Below are 20,342 nucleotides of genomic sequence, written 5' to 3'. Positions count from 1 at the left end.
AGGTACAGAAGCCCGAATTCCCACATCACCAGGTTCAGGAACAGCTACTTTCCTTCAATCATTTGGTTATCTTAATCACTACCTTTGTAGAGCAACACTATGACCACTTAGCATTTTTTTTTGTTCTAATTGTGTTCTTTGTTGTAAGAAATGTGTAATTTGTGTTTAATTACATTTATGTCATAATTGTATAGCTTGCAATTGTTTAACTACATTTGTTGTACAAGTTGCATTTATGTTTTTCTTGTGAACATTGTATATCTAATGCAGTGTGCTTTTGATGCTGCTGCAGTAAATTTTTCGTTGCATCTGTGCACATATGAACTTGTACATTTGACACTGAACTCAAATTTGACGTTATACCACAGTTTTGAGGCTCCTGCTCCTGTTATCTCATGTACTGGCACAGTTTTATCTGCTTTTCTGTGTGTAAATCACAGCAACAGGACTTCACTGGTACAGTGTTTGTCCTGTCCCATCTGCAACACCTTGTGCTATTGTCTGGTCTTGAAATGACAACTTAAACAAAAATGCTCCTCTCACTTGAGATAGATGAAGGTTCAACGTGGGCGCATTGAGAACAGAGGATGCGAATCACCATCGTGAGATGAAGTGTTCAAGACTACCCAGCTGTCAAAACTATTTTAATTAAAAACAATATAATATCCAAGATTAAGTACCCTAATATCCTGAGGATTTGCAAGAAACTGCAATTTCCCAGACCAAAAGCCAAAGTAAAATTGAGAATTTATTAATATGGTGGTTTCTACAGATTTTATCGTACACATCAAATAATGTTGAGAGAGTATGTGAGTGTGAGAGTGCATCTGTGAGTGACTGTGAGAGAGTGTGTGTGTGAGCAAGTGAGAGATTCTGAGTGAGAGGATGTGTGTGTGGGAATGTGCATGCAAGTACATTTGTCTCTGTCAGAGTGTGTGTTTGAAAGAATGTGTATAAGTGTAAGGGCATGCATGTTCGAGTGTGTGAGTTTATCTGTGTCCATATACACCGAGAATTTTTGTGATTTTGTGAGCAGTTGCGTGTGTGTGTTTATATGTTTGTGTATTCGTGTCCATGTGAATAATTCTGGTTATAGTATTCATCTCTCTCACACATTCTTACAAAGTTCGGATGAATTCATATATGTCGCCATATATAACCCTGAGGTTTATTTTCTAGTGGGCATACTCAACAAATCTGTAATAGAATCAGTGAAAGACCACACCAACTTGGGTATTCAACCATTGTGCAAACGACAACAAACTGTGAAAATACAAAACGAAAACAACATACATGAGCAATAAATATCGAGAACATGAGATGAAGAGTCCTTGAAAATAAGTCCATAGGTTGTGGGAACATTTCAAAGATAGGGCAAGTGAAGTTATCCCCTTTGATTCAAGAGCCTGATGGTTGTGGGGTGTTAACTGTTCTTGAACCTGGTGGTGGGGGTCCTGAGGCTCCTGTACCTCCTTTTGGTGGCATCAGCGAAATGAGAGTATGATCAGGAAGGCCGGGGCCCCTGATGGTGAATTCTACTTTCCTACGCTCGTCCTCTTCTCATAAAACATGCTCTCTAATCCAGGCCGTATCCTGGTAAATCTCTGCATGTCAGTGCACGCTCATCTGTGTGTGTGTATGAGTCTGTGTACTCTGTGTGCATGTGTCTGCGCATGTGTGTCTCTGTGAGCATCCGTACATGTACTCTCTATGTGCCTCTGTGTATGTCGGTGCACCTGTATGTATAACTCTTTGTGCGCACGCGCATCTGTATTCTTGAAGACGAGATGTTCCATCTGATCCCCGTGCATCATGTACTCCTTTACGCTGGGCGTTCGGTGCGAGGGAGATTCTGGCACCTGTGTTTGTTTGTTTTCTTTCTTTCTCTCTCTCTCTCTCCCCCTCTCCCCCTCCCTCTCACACACAGCCTTACCACACAAACCCAGTGAAGTCAAAGAATCCTTGGTTTGACCGGCGATCTTGGTTTGACGGTGGTCTGTGCCGAGAGTAACACCCCATTATATAACTTCGCTCGCTGCAAACTTCCCGCACTTCCCCCTTGTCTGATGCAGTTCTCCTGCACCTTCCTGCATCCCCCACCACTTCATCCTGAGGCTGGTACTGGTGGCATCTCTCCTATCTCCGCTTGATTATGTACATCGAACGAAGCACAGCAACAGGTCCTCTTGGGCCCACCATGTTGTGCTGAACTAATTAAATGCCTGACTAAACTAATATTTTTTACCTATAGGATGTTCATTTCCCTCCATTTCCTGCACATCCAGGTCTCTAGCTAACAGCCTCTTAAACGCCTCTATCCCATCTGCCTCCACCACCACCACGGTGTCACATTCCAGGCATCCACCAACTCCATATATAAAAGAAAACTTGCCCCACACATCTCCTTTGAATTTACCACCCCCAATTTACCACCCCCAGAAATGTCTAATATCAGAGGGCATGTGTTGAAGGTGATTAAATGCATGCCTTCTGATATTAGACATTTCCGCCTTGGGGAAAAAGATACCGACTGACTATTCTGTCAACACCTCTATCAGTCTCTGCCACTCCAGAGAAAACAACCCAACTTTGCCCAACTTCTCATTACAGCTCATGCTCTCTAGTCCAGGCAGCATCCTGGTGAACCTCCTCTGCACTCTCTCCAAAGCCCCCACACCCTTCATGTAATGGGGTGACCAGAACTATACTCAATACTCCAGAGAGTGAGGCAGGAGTGGAGGAGAAGGTGCTATAAGGCCAGGATTTTGATTTGGCTCTGGCGCGAGTTATCAGTGGTTGTGTCTGTGTAGTGGGCTAAACGATAGACTGTGTCTATCTGTGCATATGCGTGTGTGAGTGCTTTTGTATCTAATCTGTCTGTGCGTCAGTGCGTTTGTCTGTATGTTAGTCCAAAATTGTGTGGCTATAGATGTGATTGCGCTTGTGTGTGCACCCGTACGCCTATGCATGTATATGTGCGTGTGTCTGTATGTGTTTGTCTATGTGTGTATCTGCCTGTCTGTGAGGTTAGATGATGCATGTGCGTGCGTGTCTCTCTCTGAGGTTGTTTGTCTATCCATGCATATCTGTACGTGTTTGTGTGTATTTGCCCGTTATGGTGTGTGTGTGCGTGCACGCGCATTTGTGTATGAGTCTCAGTTTATGTCTGTGTGCATCAGTGTGTGTCTGTGTACAGTATGTATTAATATATGTATGTACACCTGATGTAATATACACGTGTGTATATGAACATAGATAAAATTCATAAGCCAAACGCGCCTATGCCACATTGACAAATGCTCACACTCATACACCAAGCCAGTGAGCCGTACAGTCTTTACACAATCAATATATATTAGAATCTGAGCAGAACGTAGAAAACATCCGTGATATATACAGTGCAAAAGGGCGCAGGTTGCTCGCGACGACCCCGTCCTCAGAGGTGGGTGAGCCAGGGGCCGTGCCGCGTCCAGTCTGTGTCCCAAACGCCGCAGAGTCCATCCTGCGGCCCGAGGCTTAGCTGAGCCGGGCTGCCACTGTAGTTGGCCGGGATGTCACTGGGGGAAGACGGGGCGCTGGAGAAAGGCGAGGGCGAGCGTGCCAGTCTGCTGAAGGTGGGCGGGGGACAAGGGTCGACGGGGACGGGGTCTCCTGGGGGCCCAGGCGCTGTTCCACCGGCCCAGTGCCTCCACCGCGCTGCCTGCTTGTGCTTCATGCGGCGATTCTGGAACCAGACCTTGACCTGGCGCTCAGAGAGGCGGAGAAGGCAGGCCATTTCCCGGCGCCGCGGGCCTCGCACGTAGCGGTTCAGGTGAAACTCTTTCTCCAACTCTAAAAGCTGCGCACTGCTGTAGGCTGTACGGGCTCGCCGGCCCGGCTCCTCGGCCCTTCCTGCGGGCAGGGAGCGGAGGAAGGAGGGAGGGGACGAAAAGAGCAAGATGGGGTGAGGGGAATTAGGGAGAGAAAGGGGAAGAATGAAGAAGGGTGCGAAGAGCGAGAGAGTGAGCTGTTAAAAACTAGAATTAATGTCAACCAACGCTACCCCACTCCCCTCCTGTCCTCTCCCTTCCCCTTCAGGCAAAATAAACTGCTGGTGTTTTTGTTTTTTGAGGTGGGGTGTGGATGGGAGAAAGTTTGTCCGCAGCACCCACATTTAGACACACAGCAACACCCATCACAAACGCACAGCGAGGTGCACACAGGAGGCAAGGTGCATAAATTCACGCACACCATGGCAACATTTCACCTCTCCTCCCCACCCCCACCCCCACCACTACCACTACCACCTCCTCCCCTTGCCCACTTCCAGTCTGGGGCATCGGAGACGATGAGACGGACAAGCAGAGGAGACGGCGGCGCGCCCCAGACAATAGGACGCGCTTGTTAGCTCTCTCTCTCTCTCTCTCACACACACACCCACACACACACACACACACACGCTCACGGGGTTGTCTGGAAGATAGGAATGCGAATCTCATTAGAAAGATTTGTGGTCGAGTGTGCGGGTGGTGGGTGGTTGGGGAGGGGGCGAAGCCGGTGAGACAGTAGGCGGGCGAGAAACGTACCTGGGTGCAGCGAGCTATGCCGGGAGACTCCGCGGCTTTCCTTCATCCACGGGAACACTCGCTCTGCCCCGGCCGTGGCTCCGGACCAACTGGCGGGACAGTCCCGGGCGGGAAGGGAAGCCGACGAGCCACGGACGGCGGTCGGGGCGGCGACGAGAGGCTTGGGCGGCCGGAGCAGAGACGGGACGGGCAAGGCGCCGTGCGAGGTCAGCTTCCCATAGCGCAGCGTCTTCTGCATCACGTCCCTGTCCCCGTCCACCGCCCTCTCCCCAGCGCCACCGTCCCCTTTCACCACCTTCCCGAGCCCACCAGCCTGGCGGTGGGATCTTCCTGTGCCGCATTTGTCGGCGTGAGTGCGGGTAGGAGTGGGTGGGGTCTTTCCGTGGCCCGATGAGAGATTAGAGGCGGAGGTCATCCGGAGTCGCCCTCTCGCTTGATGTCCTTCGCTAGGCTGCAGGTGATACCTGGAACCAGAGATTCGAGAGAAATTGGGGTGGTGTGGGATGGGGGCGGGGGATGGAGGGGTGGAAACGTGGGGAGGAGAAGAAAATAGAAGGTTAACTCGACTGGGAGTGGTCTGGGCTTCATCGCTTTACCACTATTCCCTGCCTATGTGTTAGCTACCTGTGAGCGGTGTCCCTTGGGTGTGTGAGAGAGGGACGAAGATGCAAGAGGGGTTAGAGGTGGACTGATAGATAAAGAGAGAGCGACAAAGAGGGAAGCATGGAGAGGTCTGAGATGGACGAAGAGAAAGTGAAGAGAGGTGGATAGATAGAGAAATGGGAGGTGGGAGAAAAGAAACAGAGATTTGGATGAATAGAAATACAGCGGAATGGAGAGAGGGGAGAGATGACAGAGAAACAGATGGGTAGAGAGAGCAAAGAGAACGAAATTGGGCGGATAGTCAACAGGGGATAGGTAGAAAAGGAGATACTGAAGTGGATAGATAGACAGATAATGAAAGAGAATGGAGGAAAGGGATAGAGAGCGGAGAAATGGATAACTAGAGTGAGAGGAGGATAGATAGAAATTGACAGATGCAGAACAGGTTAGAGGAGAGAGGTGGAAGAGATGGGTTGATACAGGGGAGAGAAGGAAATAGACGAAAAGATTGAACTGGATGGGAGAGTAAATTACGTGGTGTCGGGGAATAAGAAGACGGGAGTGAAGAAGAGAGGAAGAGGTAGGGAAGGAGAGGAGGAAAGAACACTTCTAACAAGGCGTAAGGATAGTGGTCAAAGTAATTACATTTAACATGCCTATTTACACTTGTGGCAATGAAACTGTGTTCCTCCCAACAAGGGATTGGAGCAGGGGGCAGGGATTCAAGTTTTTGGATCATTGGGACCTCTTTTGGCGCAGGTGTGACCTGTACAAAAAGGACGGGTTACACTTAAATCCTAGGGGGACCAATATCCTGGCAGGGAGATTAGCGGGGGCTACTGAGGTGACTTTAAACTAGAATGGTTGGGGGGTGGGAATCAAATTAAAGCGGCTAGGTGTGAGGAGGTTAGTTCACAACAGAGGGATGGGAACCAGTGCAGAGAGACAGAGGGGTGTAAAGTGAGCGTAGAAGCAAAAAGTACAAAGGGGAAAAGTAAAAGTGGCAGGCCGACAAATCCAGGGCAAGCATTAAAAAGGGCTAAGAGAGTTGTAAAAGAGCGCCTGAAGGCTTTATGTGTCAATGCAAGGAGCATTCGTAATAAGGTGGATGAATTGAAAGTGCAGATTGTTATTAATGATTATGATATAGTTGGGATCACAGAGACATGGCTCCAGGGTGACCAGGGATGGGAGCTCAACGTTCAGGGATATTCAATATTCAGGAGGGATAGACATGAAGGAAGGGGAGGTGGGGTGGCGTTGCTGGTTAAAAAAGAGATTAACGCAATAGAAAGGAAGGACATAAGCCGGGAAGATGTGGAATCGATATGGGTAGAGCTGCGTAACACTAAGGGGCAGAAGACGCTGGTGGGAGTTGTGTACAGGCCACCTAACAGTAGCAGTGAGGTCGGAGATGGTATTAAACAGGAAATTAGAAATGTGTGCAATAAAGGAACAGCAGTTATAATGGGTGACTTCAATCTACATGTAGACTGGGTGAACCAAATTGGTAAAGGTGCTGAGGAAGAGGATTTCTTGGAATGTATGCGGGATGGTTTTTTGAACCAACATGTCGAGGAACCGACTAGAGAGCAGGCTATTCTGGACTGGGTTTTGAGCAATGAGGAAGGGTTAATTAGCGATCTTGTCGTGAGAGGCCCCTTGGGTAAGAGTGACCATAATATGGTGGAATTCTTCATTAACATGGAGAGTGACATAGTTAATTCAGAAACAAAGGTTCTGAACTTAAAGAGGGGTAACTTTGAAGGTATGAGATGTGAATTAGCTAAGATAGACTGGCAAATGACACTTAAAGGATTGACGGTGGATATGCAATGGCAGGCATTTAAAGGTTGCATGGATGAACTACAACAATTGTTCATCCCAGTTTGGCAAAAGAATAAATCAAGGAAGGTAGTGCACCCGTGGCTGACAAGAGAAATTAGGGATAGTATCAATTCCAAAGAAGTAGCATACAAATTAGCCAGAGAAAGTGGCTCACCTGAGGACTGGGAGAAATTCAGAGTTCAGCAGAGGAGGACAAAGGGCTTAATTAGGAAGGGGAAAAAAGATTATGAGAGAAAACTGGCAGAGAACATAAAAACGGACTGTAAAAGCTTTTATAGATATGTAAAAAGGAAAAGACTGGTAAAGACAAATGTAGGTCCCCTGCAAACAGAAACAGGTGAATTGATTATGGGGAGCAAGGACATGGCAGACCAATTGAATAATTACTTTGGTTCTGTCTTCACTAAGGAGGACATAAATAATCTTCCAGAAATAGTAAGGGACAGAGGGTCCAGTGAGATGGAGGAACTGAGCGAAATACATGTTAGTAGGGAAGTGGTGTTAGGTAAATTGAAGGGATTGAAGGCAGATAAATCCCCAGGGCCAGATGGTCTGCATCCCAGAGTGCTTAAGGAAGTGGCCCAAGAAATAGTGGATGCATTAGTGATAATTTTTCAAAACTCGTTAGATTCTGGACTAGTTCCTGAGGATTGGAGGGTGGCTAATGTAACCCCACTTTTTAAAAAAGGAGGGAGAGAGAAACCGGGGAATTATAGGCCGGTTAGCCTAACGTCGGTGGTGGGGAAACTGCTGGAGTCAGTTATCAAGGATGTGATAACAGCACATTTGGAAAGCGGTGAAATGATCGGACAAAGTCAGCATGGATTTGTGAAAGGAAAATCATGTCTGACGAATCTCATAGAATTTTTTGAGGATGTAACTAGTAGAGTGGATAGGGGAGAACCAGTGGATGTGGTATATTTGGATTTTCAAAAGGCTTTTGACAAGGTCCCACACAGGAGATTAGTGTGCAAACTTAAAGCACACGGTATTGGGGGTGAGGTATTGGTGTGGGTGGAGAATTGGTTAGCAGACAGGAAGCAAAGAGTGGGAATAAACGGGACCTTTTCAGAATGGCAGGCGGTGACTAGTGGGGTACCGCAAGGCTCAGTGCTGGGACCCCAGTTGTTTACAATATATATTAATGACTTGGATGAGGGAATTAAATGCAGCATCTCCAAGTTTGCGGATGACACGAAGTTGGGTGGCAGTGTTAGCAGTGAGGAGGATGCTAAGAGGATGCAGGGTGACTTGGATAGGTTGGGTGAGTGGGCAAACTCATGGCAGATGCAATTTAATGTGGATAAATGTGAAGTTATCCACTTTGGTGGCAAAAATAGGAAAACAGATTATTATCTGAATGGTGGCCGATTAGGAAAAGGGGAGGTGCAACGAGACCTGGGTGTCATTATACACCAGTCATTGAAAGTGGGCATGCAGGTACAGCAGGCGGTGAAAAAGGCGAACGGTATGCTGGCATTTATAGCGAGAGGATTCGAGTACAGGAGCAGGGAGGTACTACTGCAGTTGTACAAGGCCTTGGTGAGACCACACCTGGAGTATTGTGTGCAGTTTTGGTCCCCTAATCTGAGGAAAGACATCTTTGCCATAGAGGGAGTACAAAGAAGGTTCACCAGATTGATTCCTGGGATGGCAGGTCTTTCATATGAAGAAAGACTGGATGAACTGGGCTTGTACTCGTTGGAATTTAGAAGATTGAGGGGGGATCTGATTGAAACGTATAAGATCCTAAAGGGATTGGACAGGCTAGATGCGGGAAGATTGTTCCCGATGTTGGGGAGGTCTAGAACGAGGGGTCACAGTTTGAGGATAGAGGGGAAGCCTTTTAGGACCGAGGTTAGGAAAAACTTCTTCACACAGAGAGTGGTGAATCTGTGGAATTCTCTGCCACAGCAAACTGTTGAGGCCAGTTCATTAGCTATGTTTAAAAGGAAGTTAGATATGGCCCTTGTGGCTACAGGGGTCAGGGGGTATGGAGGGAAGGCTGGGTTCTGAGTTGGATGATCAGCCATGATCATAATAAATGGCGGTGCAGGCTCGAAGGGCCGAATGGCCTACTCCTGCACCTATTTTCTATGTTTCTATGTTTCTATAACGATTTTTTTTTATTTAAGTGCAGATCATATGTGTGTGTGAGAGAGAGCGAGAGAATCTGTGTGTGTGTGTGTGTGTGTGTGTGTGTGTGTGTGTGTGTGTATGTAAAAAATGAGACCCGAGCATGTCAGATTAAAATAAATTCGCTGTCAGTTTAATTTGCTTGGCTGGAATTTATTATTATTATTATTATTATTATTTGCTTACCCGTGTGTCCGTGGCCGCGTCTCTCCGTTCGGAATTTAAGGAGGATTTCATTCTCTCTCTCTCTCTCTCTCTCACACACACACACACACACACACACACACAGACAAACACAAACACACTGGTGTGACAAATTGGACACTCAAAGGTTCGCCAGGAAACGGTAACACAGACCTCCGTATCTCCCGCGATTTCCCTCCCGAAGCGAGGTTTACTAATATGAGAGAGAGAGAGGGAGGGAGGAAGAGAGAGAGAGAGAGAGAGAGAGAGAGAGAGAGAGAGAGAGAGAGAATGAGAGAGAGAGAGAGAGAGAGAAAGAGAGAATAAAATGTTCTTCGTTCAGTGAAATTTTATTGAGCATCTTTAATGAGCCGGCATTCGGTTACCACTCGAGTCCGGGCAGCGTGCGTCGGCATTTTCAATCCGTGAGCGAAACGGAAAAGAAAATACTAAGGTTTTTATATCCAATAGTAATGGGGGAAACCTGCCTCTTTTGGTCTGTTCGACACGTTTCCGAAATACAGGGGCCTGCGAGACAAGATTCTGAGTCTCATTCTCTTGTTCACTTATTACACACACAATTTTAAAAAGTCCATATCGCCTGATACTTTTGATTTTCTTTAACTGGCAGACTCTTATATTCTGTAGATCGTACATACATTTGTTTGTAAAAGACATCTTACAAATGCATATATACCCATTTTTATGAACTCGGTTACATAATATCTCAAGGGCACTATATATACATAAGCATATAAAGCTGTAGACATAAGCTTTTATACATTTGTTTGTCCTTCACTAATTATATATAAATATCTATTGTATTATATATCGGAATTAGATTTATTATCACCTTCAGGCATACTTCCATTTTAATGAAATGCATACATACATATTACAAAAGGGCTTCTACTTTTCAAACCACATGTATAAAACCGCATTTTAGGCACACGTTACATCACATTTTATGTACAGATCTGTTCACGTTTGTACACATACACACCAACAAATTATACATCTACACTATATTAAACCAATTTCAAAACGCATATGCTTTAATGACAACCATAAATCTTATACTTTATATGCATTTATTTCTATGATATTTCCACATTTACACAGGAACAAAACACTTTATACAGACACACACACACACACACACAACACACACCACACACACACACACACACACACACACACACGATCTCTATCCCAAGATTACACAGAGGACAATTCACAATTTTTCTCCCCTAAATCAAATCTCCCCTCCAGGCGCGTTTGACATTAATTCGACGTCAGGGATGCTAGTGACATCACATCGAAAGAATTACTCGATAGAAGCATCATTTCCCCTATCAACCCTCGATCAAATATAACAGGGAACAGGCAGCAAACCATACCATTTCACTGCCTGTCCGAACTGTCTGTCTTTCTGTTTCGCTCGCTCCCTGTCCGTCTTACAGAAGACGCCGGGGCCGAAGCTCGGCAGCCTGAACGTGTAACAGCAACAATAAAAAAACCTCAACCTTTCCGTGTCGCCAAATGAGAAAAATGTCCGTTTGGTCTCTGAAACTTATCGGCAATCTATAATTGAATGCCTCCATAATATATAGATTACAAGCGTTCTTTAAAAGAATGAAACTCGCCGTTTAACAGTGGGATCATGCTATCCACAAACGCTCTGTTTCTGTCCTTTAATTTTCTGGGCAGAAGTGTTATCCACATCTCTCCCCTCTCTCGCTCGCTTCTTCCCGTTCGACAGACAGACGGACAAGCACGACCCGGTCACCGAGGATTTGGTGACGGCGAGATTATTTCTCGCGAGCAATTCTCGTGTTAAGCCCTTTAGAAAGCCCATCGCTCCCGAGATAATCTTACAACTATAGTTTCCGTTAGAACCACAGAGCAAGACCGCACAGAAGCAGACCCTTCGGTCTATCACCTCCACGCCTGACCCTTTTTGCTGACCGACATCAATCCCCTTTTCTCCCATGTATCACTGTCGCCTCGCCGTTTAAACACTCAATTAAATCCAATGCCATCTCCTCTGACACCAACCCCTCTCTCTGTAAAAAACAATCTATGTTCAAAAAAAATCTTTCTTCATAATAAAAATACAAAAGAAGGGACGTTGCAATTTTGTTACATTCAATCCTGTTAACAGTAGATACAAGAGCCTGAAAGCACGTACCGCCAGGCTCAAGGACAGCTTCTGTCCTACCGTTAACAGACGCGAATGGTCCCCTAGTACGATAAGATGGACTCTTGACCTCACCATCTACCTCGTCAAGGACCTTGCACCTTATTGTCCGCCTATAACTGTGACACTTTATTCTGCATTCTGTTATTGTTTTCCCTTGTTCTACCTCAAAGTACTGATGTGATGAATTATCTGTGTGGATGGCATGTAAAACAAAGTTTCTCAGTACATGTCACAATGATACACCAATTTACCTATTTAAAAAAATTAACACAGGAGATTCTGCAGATGCCGGAAATCAAGAGCAACAGACAAGAAATGGTTAAGCAGCATCCATGGAAATGAATAAACAGTCGACCTTTCAGTCCTGATGAAAGGTCTCGGCTTGAAAATCGACTGTTTACTCATTTCCATAGATACTGCCTGACCTGCTGAGTTCCTCCAGCATTTTGTGTGCGTTGTTCCAATTTAATTTACCCAATTTTACCGCATGTGGCAAAGTTTTATCGAGTGACAGCGTGGCCTCCTAGTTAATCATGTCCTCTGAAGGTTCAGTAAAAATTCTGATAATTTATTTTTATTTTGTTCTAAAATCGACAAGTTTAGATCTTCGTCCCGCGGAACGTAAAAAAAACAGCAAGGACGATTAGAAATCGGGTTCAATTGAGGAGTCCATAGGCGACTCACCAGAAAAATATATGTTTATTTTCTTTTATAATAGAGGTTGTTGTAAAAGCTTAACACATCACCCCTCGGACGTGGAGCGCGCGCACATACAAGCATTAACGTAGATTTTTTTTGTTTGAATATAATTGTAGTTCTGCTGAGTGAGACCCTCTCACGGAAATTAATGAAGATTAGTACGGGGGCCGTGCGGACGTGGGCCCTTGTTTACCGCAGAAATTAGGCGACAAAGTTACTCTTTGCAGCTATGAAGGCATTTCTAAGATTTCGACTCTCAAACGCAACCTGCTCCCTCAAACACGGCTGTGAGAAGCGCGGTGGGGTAGTGCGGAGGCCCTTGTTTTACGCAGAAATTAGGCGATATAATTATTATTATCAGCTACGAAGGTATTTCAAAAAATTCGACTCTCAACCGCAACCCACTCCCTCAAACATCGCTGTGAGAAGGCGCATAGACACATACACACTGACGCGGACACACACACACACCGACACGCGCGCGCGCGCGCACACACACACACACACACACACAATCCTAATCCTTAAAGAGAAAATTCCAAGATGTTTGACCTCTTGATGAATCGCAGTGAAGACCATCATAGATCACCTGAACTCACATCCTGTGTCGGGTGTGAATCATATAGATCCACGTAAAATTGTAAGGGGAGACTCACTTTTTTAATATAAGGCACAGAGGGACGCACACACAATCGTTCATCCACACAGACGCCTTCCCTTACACACTCTCTATCACACATTCTCCGTCCCTCTCTCACAAGGGTACATAACACTTACCCCCCCCATCCCGCCCTCTCTCGCATACTCTCGCGTACCGTCTTCCGCATAGACACTCTCTCAAACGCTCACCACACATTCGCTCTTTCTCCCTAATCTCTCTCTCTCTCTCTCTCTCACACACACACTCCATTATATCGCCCTTCCTCGCGTTCGCTCTTGCGCACACATACATTACAGGTTTTAATGTCGCCCTTCCTGACTCTCTTCTTCTCATCTTCTCAGACAATTTCTCCCGGGGGAGGACAGAGAGGGAGAGAGAGAGAGAGAGCGAGAGAGAGAGAGAGAGCGAGAGAGCGAGAGAGCGAGAGAGAGAGAGAGAGAGAGAGAGAGAGAGAGAGAGAGAGAGAGAGAGAAAATAGACAGCTTTTTCTTGTGCGAATCAGTAACCTAATATGGAGTCAGCGTTCAGACAGAGACGATGAAAGGCCGTTCTTTCCGAATCTTTTCCTGTCAAGGAGTTACAAAATTTACAAGCTGTTTTTTAAAATGTTGCCAGCTAGGCAAACAAAAGATTATTTGCAAAACTCTTTCTTTTTACCTGAAATATGATTTCATAATAACAATTGTGGTTTTAAAATTGTTCAGTATTTTAAGAATTTAATAAAAGGGTCACAATCAGTTAAGATATACTCTAGCTTTAAAAAATCCAGTCGCCTCCCGAAGTGTTGTTTTAGAATTTGGGCTGGCTACAGTGATTTAATTCACAGATAAATACAGATTATTTTACAACAAAAAAACATTTTAAAATTCGCCCGGCTCACGATTTCTCAATTTGTGGGACTAACCCTTCTTTGACTCATTTCTCGTGCCAGACCCAACCACCCGCTTGTTTGTCCTCTGAAAATTATGCGGCTTACTGAAATAATAACAATAAATTGGAAGTCAAAATTTAAACATTCCTATGTTACATTTTAATTTTAAATAAGGACAGCTATTTATATTATATCGGCTGAACAACGGCACGTGGGGAGAATTTGTATTTAAGATATATACTGCACATGCATATGTAATAACATGCATATGTAACGTATTTATATACAGTAACAATATGTAACCTATGTATCGTGTAACGTATTAGCAATTAGTGACGTTTATATGAAAATATGTTACACGGAATAGACACTTGTATTACTTATTTTACATATACCGTTTTATAGTTTTTAAAGTGTGCTATAATGTCCTTAACATACCATACACGTGTATAACACAATCTATATATAAAATACTACCATTATTGATATAAACATATACATATAAATACAATCTATATATACTATACATTATGCACATGTACAATGCTCTCATATAATACACACATAACAATGGCTACATTGTGCTATCATGTGTCTTACGTAATGTTAATATGTTTAAATATAAAATGTAACATTACAAAAAGTTTATGTTATATTACACATTATGTATGTCGCACTTGTATAACAATTTATATGCTATGTGTATATTATGTGAAGACATTATTGGTATAATCTACAACACATCTAAAGATTACGTTACATGGGGTGTCTGTGATATGTAAGGTATTAACGTTATGCATAAAGATTGCGATACATACATGTGTAATATTAAATAAAAATCGCATTTCACGTTCATATGACACATGCATGTGTATTTTTAATATATTTAACCTAATGGCTAATAGCTATTTTTAATATTAGTAAATAAATAGTTAAATATTAAGGACGTGTACAAGATAGTATTTTGTATTAAAGTAAGATTTTATATTTCCCTGTCGTAGATTTAAAGATACAATCGTGCAATGTGATATTTTATTTGGGATGTTAAATAGTGCAGTGTGTGTGTGTGTTTTGTGTGCTAACACCATATAAATACAAATTTGTGAAATCGTAGCTTTTTTTTAATTAACAAACTCAATTCTCAGGCGAAGGGAGTGAAAATAAAGAACCAGCAAGGCTTCGCAGCCGAGCCGTTTCTTAACTGGGCCGTCTTCGACCGGTTTACCGACGCCCCGGCAGACTCAAAACCCGCCACCTGTAGTTTGTGTGAAATTATGTTCGGACACCGCGGAAATCGCTTGGCACGGACAGGAAGGGTGATAGGACCCGCTGGACACCCCTTGCCCCAGTAGTAAACCCCTCATTAAACTGCAGACGTAGAGCTTAGCAGTAATCTGATAATATATTAAATAACAACAGACAGGCACATTCGCAATTATGATTGTGCATTATATCGACACGCTCATATGCTGCGGTGGTGTAAAATATATCATACACTCAGTGACAGGCAGGCAGACACACGCGCGTGGACACACACACACACAAACAAGTACGCACGCAGACACAAATACACATATGCAATTGGCATGCATATTCATAACAGTTTCAGGTAGGCGCACACAATCAAAAATGCGTTCATCAAATTATAGACAGGTGCATGCAAGTATTGCGAGCACGTTATAAATGTAAAATATATATAATAATAACGAGATGCACGCAGATGAATACGGGTTGCACACGCAAACACACACACACACACACACACACGCGCGCGCGCGCACGCGGACCCACATTTTACAAGTATCCACACACACTAATAATCTGACGTACACAAGTACACCTTCTTAATAATTATATAACGAAAAGATGTAACCACACATACTAGCAATGCTACAAATTATCACAATTAATTACCTAATTGCACACGCGGAAAAAGGAAGAAGAATATCGATAAATATAGGATTATAGATAAATAAATACGTGTTTTATAGAAAAAGAGACGTTCAACACACGCGGTTATGACCGCAAAATACACCGATACTGAGTGATTTAAACGCCACGTTCAACGTTGGGCAAGAATTACGAATTAAGTTAGATTTATATATAAATAGAAGCTACATACAGTATATGAAATTATATATATATATATATGTGTGTGTGTGTGTGTGTAAATTATATATTGCTTTTAACATAATATATAATTAACCGTTGTAACATATGTAAGTTACAATATATAACACCATAATCACATGATATATATGGTGTATGATATATTTATTAATGTTATTATATTTCTTACATTGTATTAAAATCAAATACAATGCACGACAATTTCACATATTAATATACAGCATTTGATAAATATACATCTTAGTTAATTCATAACATGTATAGGCTGGACAGAATTTTTTCTCTCTCTGTCTCTCTGTCTCTCTGTCTCTCTCTTTCTTTCTTTCTCTCTCACACACACATACATACACACACAATCCATTACAGCAAAATCAATAACCAGTGTTTGTTAGAATACACTTCCCCCCCAAAAAATTAATTACTGTCTACACACACACACACAGTATATGTATATTTTAAAAATCAGCAAAGTGGGTGTGCCATTCGCGCATGAGGGCGGTAGGGAGTTTGTTTTGAGGTTACGGCTTTTGACAGAGATCGTTCCTCCGATCCAGCTAAATGAAATGCTTTTTAAAGATTATATTTTCTAAAACTCAGCAGCACAGATGGGATTTATTTCAAGGGATTCCTTAATACCAGAGTCGGGAGAGTTCTAAGAGCTTGTGTTGGGCCTTGGCTGCCGTTCTCAACTCGCTCCCATAACGAACTCGTCGCCTGTTGGCCAATTCATAAATTATTTATTACCGCGTGGCACCTATTGTTGTAAATTTTACCAGCTCGAATCTTTGACATTAGATGAATATCTCAGTCAAGCGAAGAGCAAGTTAAAAAAAAATCGTCTCGGAGACGCAGTGAACATTATGCATTTATTTCACCGCTCCTTAAAACAGCCCTCCCAATAGTTTCATCGTGACAAACTTAACATGCCTTCAATATTTTTCTCCTCCGCCATCAGATTTCCGAACAGTCATGAACTCATGAACTGTTGCATTTTTCCTTTGCACTATTTATTTCTGTAAATTTTTACGTCTTGCACTGTACGGCTGCCACAAAAACAACAAAGCAACACGTCTCGAGCCTTTTAGTTGAGTGTTGATAGTGGTTGCGTTTCACCAGATTGTCAAACTTCTGTTAGTACTGGGTTCAAGCAACATGGTCGTTTACGGTACTCGGGTAGATTTACGCCAGCGCTGTCTCTTCGAATTAGTGGCACTTTGATCCTTTATTTTAAAATCAATTAAATTCTCCCCTAGAAACATTTTTTTTAAATCCCAGTTAACCAGGACCCCCCACCCCGCTTTCAACCCGTAAAATAAGATTATGACCAATGGATTAGCCCATGCAGTCTGAGGATCCTTGTCGACGACGCAAGAAAATATAACTCAGGGGGAAACACAAGTGAACAGTTCACTCTTCATTAAGTTCAAGATATGCATTGCCGATACCCCTAATTTTATGTGGGTGACCAAAATTGAAGGCTTTATCGATTAAAAGTCCTTATGATGCAATCTATATAAACACACACACACACGAGTCCGCCACTTACGACCGTAACAGAGATACCGCTCAACAGCGAGAAATCCTGAGAATATCTCTCTGCAAGACTACCTAATTTCAGGAGAGCCGGGGTAGGGGTAGTTCCTGGGTTAAGGGGTGGGTAAGGAGCGTGGGGCGTTGGGGGGGGAGGTGGGGTTGGAAGAAGATTTTGGATGGGAGGGGACTACTTTATGTCGCCCCAATTCCCGGTCCATTGTTGCTGAAATGCGCCGGAGGGCTTTGAAAGGCTTCTGTGTTGGTCCCTCGCCCTGGAGATAACCCCCCACACCCGCCCTCCCTTCTTCCTCGTCAATTCACAGCTTTGGCAGTGTCGTAAATCTCCCTGGGTAATTAAACTGCGTGAGACTCCTCTGCCTTTTTTTTCTCTCTCTGAAATGACAATAATCGCCAGTGATACAAATTCAGTTTGTAGTTTTTTCCCCTCCCCGCTAGAACTGCGGCTGGAGCAGATTGTCTCCGGAGGGCGAAAAGAAAGGGTCTGAGAAAGGTCACACACACACACACACACACACACACACACACACACACACACACACATTCCCCCAGGAAATGTGGCCGCAAGCTCCAAAGCCTCGTTACAACAAGGGAGAGAGGGAGAGGGAGCGTCCAAGTGAGGCTGGGTTCCTCGGGCGTTGCAACTATGAGATTGGAATTGATGGCTTCGTCGGGGCTCAGAGTCAGACCTATGGCGCGCAGCCTCACAGGGGTTACACAACACGGAAACAGGCCGTTCGGCCCAGCTGGTCCATGCCGACCAACATACCCACCTAAGCCAGTCCCAGCGTTCGGCGCATATCCCTCTAAACCAGGGTTTCCCAAAATGGGGCCTAAGGACTCCTCGGATAATAGTAGGGTCTCCAGCTTAAAAAAGTTGGAAACCCATATCCCTCAAAACCTTTTCTATCCATGGATCAGTCCAAATGTCTTTCAAATGTTGTTAATATACTTGCCTCTACCACTTCCTCTGGCAGCTCGTTTCATACAGACCATCCTTTGAGTGAAAAGTTGTCCCTACGAAATCTCTCCCTTAAAACCTTAAACCTGTGCTCTCTAGTTCTTGATTCCCCAGTCTTGAAAAAACTGTGCATTCACCCGATCTATGCCCATCATGGTTTTATACACGTTAATAGGGTCACCCCTCATCTCCAAGGAACAAAGCCCCAACCTGCCCAACCTCTCTCCATAACTCAGCACTCGTATCCCAGACACATCCTTCAATGGAAGGAGGCATGGGGAGGACTGTGCGGAAGGGCAAGAGATGATCTGACCAGTAACTGTGGTTGTATGTGCCACCACAACTGACCACCCACACATACACAGGTCACTGTGTAAAACTGATCCATTGCAGGTAAATCTTGTCAATGTGCATTTTGAACAAAGCCTCTTGCACTATACTAAGTCCATTCACTTTATCACTGGCCCTCTCACTCCATCTCTGTTTCTGTTACACTCTCTAATTCATTCATATTTAGGTCCATCTCCCTTTTTGTCTTTCTCCCTATCACTCCCTCTACTCCTGTCCCTGTCACCATCTTGCTCTACTTTTCTCTCTATACCTTTATCCCCCTCCTCTACAACCCCACTCTCTGTCCTGCCTCCCTTTCTCTCTAAGTCTTCTCTCTGTATCCCTCTTTCTCGACCATCCCCTCTTTACTCTCTCTGCCTCTCTACCCCCCTTTACAACCCCTCTCTCTACTCACAGCCTCTCTCTTTACCATCTCATTCCACTTCTGTAGTCTCTTTTGATTTATCTGTTTCCACTCAATCTCTCTCTCCCCATGCTCTTATTCCCTCTATTCATCCATCTTGCTGTGGTTATTTATTTCTGTCTATATAGACATATTTATCTATCCATCTATCAGTTTCACCCTATCTCTACTTCTTCCCCCACCTCTCTCCTCTTTTTCATAATCACACAAGCACGCGTGCGCGTACACACACACACACCACACAGAACACTCGGATCTTCTGATCGCTATGACCGGTTTGAGACAACAGGAATTATTTGTTGTTTACAAGGATAATAAAGTGAGGTGTAATTATCATTTCCAGGGAAGGATTTTGTTGTCACTGTTGCATCCTCTATGCTTGATCAGAAGAGGGATGTGTGGATTGAGAGAAGGTTGATGTGTGATGTGTTGAGGGGCTGGGGTGACGAGAAAGTGTGTTGGGGGGGAAGGGAGAGAAAATTGCAGAGCTGACAGTTCTGTTAACAGTAAATTGTTTAAAGAACAATTTATCTCAGTAGAGCAGATGTGAAAATGACAGAATAAGCCCATCAAGGCTTGAGAAATTAGAACAAGGGAGAGGTAGGGAGAGAGAGAGAGAGACAGAAAGACAGAATGCAAAAACAAGTGAGAGGGAAGGGGAGAGTGTATGAGACAGAGAGGAGCGAGAGTAGGAAAGATGGGGTGTAGCAAGAGAGTATGAGTAAGGGAATAGAATAATAGAATATAACAATTACTGGTTGGTCTACACTTGGAGTACTGTGTACATATCAGGATTCCACTTTACAGGAAAGATGTGGTTGTGCTGAGGAGGTTGCAGAGGAGAGGAAGAGAGTCAGCAGGATGTTGCCTGAATTGGGAGACTTTAGTTATTTTAGTACTGGACAGGCTGGGCTTGTTTTCCCTGGAGTGTGTGTGTGTGTGTGTGTGTGTGTGTCTGTCTCTAACTTTATTCATCCATCTCCAGCCAGTATGAATGGACAGTGTTGTGTGCCATCATGCACTGCTCATCTGTCTGTTCTGGTCTCTCTCTCCTTCCACTTGTTTGCCCTTCTCCCACGTGTCACCCATCCATCCCTCTGATGTGTCCTCCTGTCAATTCACCTCAGTCTCCTCAGGAAGTAGAGGCGACTCTGGCCCTTCTTGTACACGGCCTCTG

At 44.1% G+C, this 20,342-nt stretch overlaps 1 protein-coding gene across 1 annotated transcript in view; it reads right to left on the bottom strand.

Annotated features, from left to right (window-relative positions):
* Positions 1–232: 232 nt before the first annotated feature.
* The window catches only part of LOC134341393 (homeobox protein Hox-A3-like), a 72,788-nt gene continuing 52,678 nt past the window's right edge, over positions 233–20,342 (bottom strand). Inside the window, exons 3-4 of the mRNA XM_063039255.1 lie at positions 4,566–5,029; positions 233–3,891 (exon numbers count right to left, since the gene is read on the bottom strand). Coding sequence (XP_062895325.1) covers positions 3,437–3,891; positions 4,566–4,980 — 870 coding nt within the window. The 5' untranslated portion in view covers positions 4,981–5,029 and the 3' untranslated portion in view covers positions 233–3,436. The remainder of the gene's footprint in view (positions 3,892–4,565; positions 5,030–20,342) is intronic.

Source organism: Mobula hypostoma (genome assembly GCF_963921235.1).
Source record: "Mobula hypostoma chromosome X1 unlocalized genomic scaffold, sMobHyp1.1 SUPER_X1_unloc_3, whole genome shotgun sequence".
NCBI lineage: Eukaryota > Metazoa > Chordata > Chondrichthyes > Myliobatiformes > Myliobatidae > Mobula > Mobula hypostoma.
Note: the sequence above shows the minus strand (reverse complement) of the source record. Positions and strands in the feature narration are given on the sequence as shown.